Source organism: Sphaeroforma arctica, assembly GCF_001186125.1.
Source record: "Sphaeroforma arctica JP610 unplaced genomic scaffold supercont1.70, whole genome shotgun sequence".
In the NCBI taxonomy this organism is placed as follows: Eukaryota; class Ichthyosporea; order Ichthyophonida; genus Sphaeroforma; species Sphaeroforma arctica.
The window spans coordinates 110,161-115,455 of record NW_014040488.1 but is presented as its reverse complement, the minus strand read 5'-3'; the positions used below and the strand labels follow the sequence as shown (position 1 = coordinate 115,455).

Here is a 5,295-nt window from a genome sequence, read left to right as displayed (position 1 = left end):
GTATATAGTTGAAGTGTTTGTATATAGTTGAAGTGTTTGTATATGGTTGAAGTGATTGTATATGGTTGAAGTGATTGTATATGGTTGAAGTGTTTGTATATAGTTAGTGTTTGTATATAGTTGAAGTGTTTGTATATAGTTTAAGTGTTTGTATATAGTTGAAGTGTCTGTATATGGTTGAAGAGTTTGTATATGGTTGAAGTGTTTGTATATAGCTGAAGTGTTTGTATATAGTTGAAGTGTTTGTATATGGTTGAAGTGATTGTATATGGTTGAAGTGTTTGTATATGACTGATGTGTTGTAATGTTTGTATAAGGCTGAAGTGTTTGTATGGGGATCTGTACTACTGTGTTGGTTATGTTGTCTGTCTCGTTTATTTGCGGTGACTGTATGTCTAGCTAGTTATTGTTTAATAGTGCTATGCTCGCCTCACCTGTTGTGATCTGATATGTTCTATCTCTTATCTCTATCCCAACATCTCTCGATCGCATTACGATGCCTTCGTACAACAATACAATTCATTCACACGCAGTGTGTTGTCTTAGTCATCTCTCGTGTGGAGTTATAGTGTTGACTGAGTCTTCTCCCGTGGTCTACTCTTGTCTGAGTCTTCTCTGTTCCGATATCGGCTGCTGTGCCCCTGACTGCCATGGCTCACACGTTGCTTGTCTGGCATGCTACTTGCGTCGGATGAGTGACTTGTTTTACACTTGCACCTGAACTATGTACCTCAGCCCTGTGGCTATTACTCTGGGGTTTCCTATTTATTTTATTTGTTTTATAAATCAGGTCAAGGATGCTCTTAACGTGGACGATTCGATGATTGGTTACTTCTATTCACTCTATGTGTATCATACACTCGTCATCTATTGATAAATTGTAAAACTAAATATCATTATCTTATAATTTATTGATAGATAGTAAAACTAAATACCATTTTCTTATCTCTGATTGAATATACACAATATCGCTCCTTGTTATTTATTGATAGATGGTGACACTGATTCGGAATCTGAAGCCGTTTGAGATACCGTTAGCAACATTTGTGAAAGAGATCTCCAATGTAATGGCAAGCAGCGCTACAGGTAACATTCATCCTCTTTGTGTGCGGCTCTCACGCACCACCGTGAGTTGAACTGACATCAGGCACTCTCCCCGTTGCAATTGATATGCAGGCTGGTTAGAAAGGGTGTGGTTGTGTAATTGCTGAACCTGTGTTTGGTCATTTGCAAGGGATTGTTGATGTCTAGAGTTGGTCTTTGTTGTGAGCACATCTCTTGTATACTGTCACACGGTTTTTAACCGAAATGTGTATACAGTCACACGGTTTGTTAATGGAATGACGACTATCCGCCATTGAAGACCTGATGCTCGGTCCATTCATCTCTTTTGTACACGATGGATTTGGCAATCGGTTTAGTCAGCGGTGTGTGCCAACTAAAGACTTTCACGCACGTCCTATTGCGTAGAGTTTAGTCGTGTGGCCCACCCACCTCAGTCAGCTGTGTGAGTTGTCGGCCTAAACAGAGTCCGCTTTGGATATGCAACTACGTTGTACCGTGCTCTATGGTGCATATGTATCAGAGCACTCATTACACATACACATATAAATATATGCACTTTACATGTACATGTACTACAAGTATATGTACATGTACCAGTACAGACATATAATTACTATATATATGCCCACGGGAGTTTACCATATGTCTTCACGCTCTATAGCCCTAAACCTTAAACCCTAGAATCAGAGCGGTTCACCTACTAACGCCGTCATGTACTGCACGCTTCAATCGCCCCAGTCCAACCCAGTCCAAGCGCCGCAGGTGGAGAGCAAGAGATCTTAGTACAAGGCAACGCCTCTACGCAGGTGGGTATCGGAGGGTTTATTTGTTATGGGGCATACGAGTAGGTCCCAGAAAAGCGTGTAGCTGTAGAATTGTATATACAAGTGCCTACTGAGAAATTGTCTTCACATGGCGTCGTATCAAAGGAACGGAGTGTAAAATACAACTATCAAGCGTGTGAACGCATATCATAAAACAAACATATACATACACATCATAAAACATATATATATATATAGACAACATGGAACAATCATATACATACATATCATACACAAACATGTACATACTCCCCATAAACGAACTCATACATACACATTATAAGCACACACAGATAGACATAAACATCATAAAACAAACACATGCATACACATCATAAGCAAGAATATATACATACACGTCACAAAACAAACACATACATACACATCATAAGCGAGAATATATACATACACGTCACAAAACAAACACACACATACACATCATAAGCGAGAATATATACATACACGTCACAAAACAAACACATACATATACATCATAACCGAGAATATATACATACATGTCACAAAACAAACACACATATACACATCATAAGCGAGAATATATACATACACGTCACAAAACAAACACATACATACACATCATAAGCGAATATATACATACACATCATATAACAAACACATACATACACATAATAAAATAAGCTTATACATGCACATCAAATCAGCTATGACTATACAGGAGACTGTCGCGTGTGTGTGGTGGTGAGTTTTTGATGGAGATGCGAAGCGATGTCTTCGCATTATATTTATATTGCGTCCTGTACACATTTTCTCTTGTTGATCGCAGGATCGAGATGCAGTGATCCTAGTTGGTCGGTTTTCTCATTCGCATGACTTCGTTTGATTTCCTTTTCTTTTCTTTTCTTTTATTTCCTCTTGTTTCTACTTTTATTTATGTTAGCTGGATTGTTTGTTCCACTACAACCTTTGCACCTTCAGTTTAATTTATCGCACCATAGACAGTACATTCGAGATCGAGCTCTTATACGCTTTTGTAACCGAGTATACTCCCCACGTGCTTGTATACGTTCCATACGCACCAAACCCCTTGAACCCTAAACCCTAAAACCTTAAAGCCACGATTTCTTTTATTGTGTTTTGGGTGCAGGCTGTCAAGTTGCTCTCCGAGAACTACGGGGTCGATAAAAAGGTATTTTGGAGCGCTTTCTTCCTCTCCCCAATTCTTATCTTATTCTGAAATCTAGTCTCTCCTCAATTCTTAACGTATTCTAAAATCTTTTGGTCACTTATTGCACTTGTGTACTCAAACACTTTCGATTCCAAACAAACTAGGCCATGCGGCGATAAAGGCTGCTTGTGTTTCCGGGCCTGTCGATGATTTAAGAATGTCTTGACTGCTGATTATATAATACACACACACACTTCTGATTATATATGATACACACACACTTCTAATTATATCATACGCACACACACACTTGCGGGTTATATCATACTTACACACACTACTAGTCAGACAAAACAAACACACATTGCGGATTGTAGCATACACACACATACTGCTGATTGTATCATACACACACATACTGCTGATTGTATCATGCATACACATACTGCTGATTATATCATACACACGCACACTACTTTTGACTGCTGTGATTATAGAAAGTTAGAAATCGACTGCGATTGCTCGTATTGGTCGCACAGTCTATGCCATGTTATACTCTACTTCTTGCCTATGCCCTGTTATGCTTTGTGCGCATGGAGCCATTCATCCATTGACATGTGTTGGAACTTCCTTTGGCAGCATGTGAGCATTGTGAATAAGTCCGGTGCCAAAGGCAAGAAGAAGAAATGAAGCGAACGAATAACACGTAGACCGTAGACGCTACAATACACGAGGCGACTAATATCAGACCCGCCAGAAATGCGCAAAGTAAATACAGTCACACCGTCAATGTCACTGGAATATTTACAACTCATTATACACTCAGTAGCCAAGTCATGTTACAAATGCTATCAGCTATTCGTATTCTGTATTAGGATATGTGTTTCTTTTTTGAATTATGATATGCTTTTGTTTTCTAAATAGGGATATGCCTGTACGTTCTGAATTGGGATATAACTTTTATTCTAAATTAGATGTACCTTTGTATCCTGAATTAAGATGTACTTTTGTATCAAGAAGTAGGATATACTTTTGTCCTGAATTAGGATCTACTTTTCTATTCTGAATTGAGATATACAGTTGTATTCTGAATTGAAACCTACTGTTGTATACTGAAATAGTATACTTTAGTACCTTCTGAATTGGTATACAGTTTTGTTTCTGAATTGGGATGTACTTTTGTATTCTGAATTGTGATGTACTTTTGTATTCTGAACTAGGATGTGCGTTTTTATTCTGAATCAGGATATACATTTGTATTCTGAATTGTGATGTACTTTTGTATTCTGAATTGAAATATACTTGGGTATTCTGTATCAGCGTACTTTATTATCCAATATTTTGATATATTTTCGATAACCCTTCCCTGCCTGTACTACGGCTGGCCGCTGCCGTCACAGACTGTCCGAGAACGTCTGTGGCATAAGCAGTGTGACTGTGTTGCCCATCCCCACGAACACCCACAATTGCACCACAGAAGTCAAGGCCATCAGAAGACACACTAGTACCATGCACGATGTCACATAACCGTTGATCTGTAACACGTTGATGGGTGGGGGTTGTGCTGTGTCTACCGATGTCTGCGGGGCGAATGCGTGTAGGATGCGTTAATCGTCGGATATGATTGGAAGATGTACGTGGTAGGATGAATTGATACCCATGGAAAGAGAGTGGACATACTGACATGACTTCCAAGAAATACGATGACTTTGGGTTCGAGCGCCGTTAGTATCAATGGTCTATTGTACGGTCTCTGCACCAGTGGAATGGTTTAGGGTTAAGGGTTTAACACATCCTATCGTGAATTTACATTCACAGAAATACACACACGCGCTGATATGATCGGGTAGTGCTCTTGGTTGTTGTGCTGGCCACTCATTCCGACTACAATCGAGATGTGTGCATGTCTGTGTTTGGTATGCGTACCTTCTTGTCGTTGAGCAGCATGTGTCTGGTGCGTGACCACTTCCGCCTGCGAACAAACGATCCGTTAGACGCATCCGACGCCCACACCTTATCCCAGAAACTAAACGCATACTATGAGAAAATAAACACATTAGGAATGTAAGTCGCCAATTAACGCCAGAGGGGACTATCCCGCAAACAGTGGGTGTCACTTAGCAACTAGACGCATACTAGGAGAAATGAGAAGACAGACGCAAAAAAAATGTAACTGTCTAGTTGACGCAAAGGACACAATCCCACAATATATATATATATATATATACATATATATATATATATATATATATATATATA

General features: G+C 39.3%; 2 protein-coding genes across 2 annotated transcripts in view; one reads left to right on the top strand and one right to left on the bottom strand.

The window, feature by feature from the left end:
* Positions 1-3,835, top strand: part of SARC_01711 (hypothetical protein) — a 12,025-nt gene extending 8,190 nt beyond the window's left edge. Inside the window, exons 10-13 of the mRNA XM_014304569.1 lie at positions 993-1,086; positions 1,804-1,871; positions 3,016-3,057; positions 3,676-3,835. Coding sequence (XP_014160044.1) covers positions 993-1,086; positions 1,804-1,871; positions 3,016-3,057; positions 3,676-3,726 — 255 coding nt within the window. The 3' untranslated portion in view covers positions 3,727-3,835. The remainder of the gene's footprint in view (positions 1-992; positions 1,087-1,803; positions 1,872-3,015; positions 3,058-3,675) is intronic.
* A 420-nt stretch (positions 3,836-4,255) lies between these two features.
* Positions 4,256-5,295, bottom strand: part of SARC_01710 (hypothetical protein) — an 11,003-nt gene continuing 9,963 nt past the window's right edge. Inside the window, exons 9-10 of the mRNA XM_014304568.1 lie at positions 4,963-5,073; positions 4,256-4,616 (exon numbers count right to left, since the gene is read on the bottom strand). Coding sequence (XP_014160043.1) covers positions 4,431-4,616; positions 4,963-5,073 — 297 coding nt within the window. The 3' untranslated portion in view covers positions 4,256-4,430. The remainder of the gene's footprint in view (positions 4,617-4,962; positions 5,074-5,295) is intronic.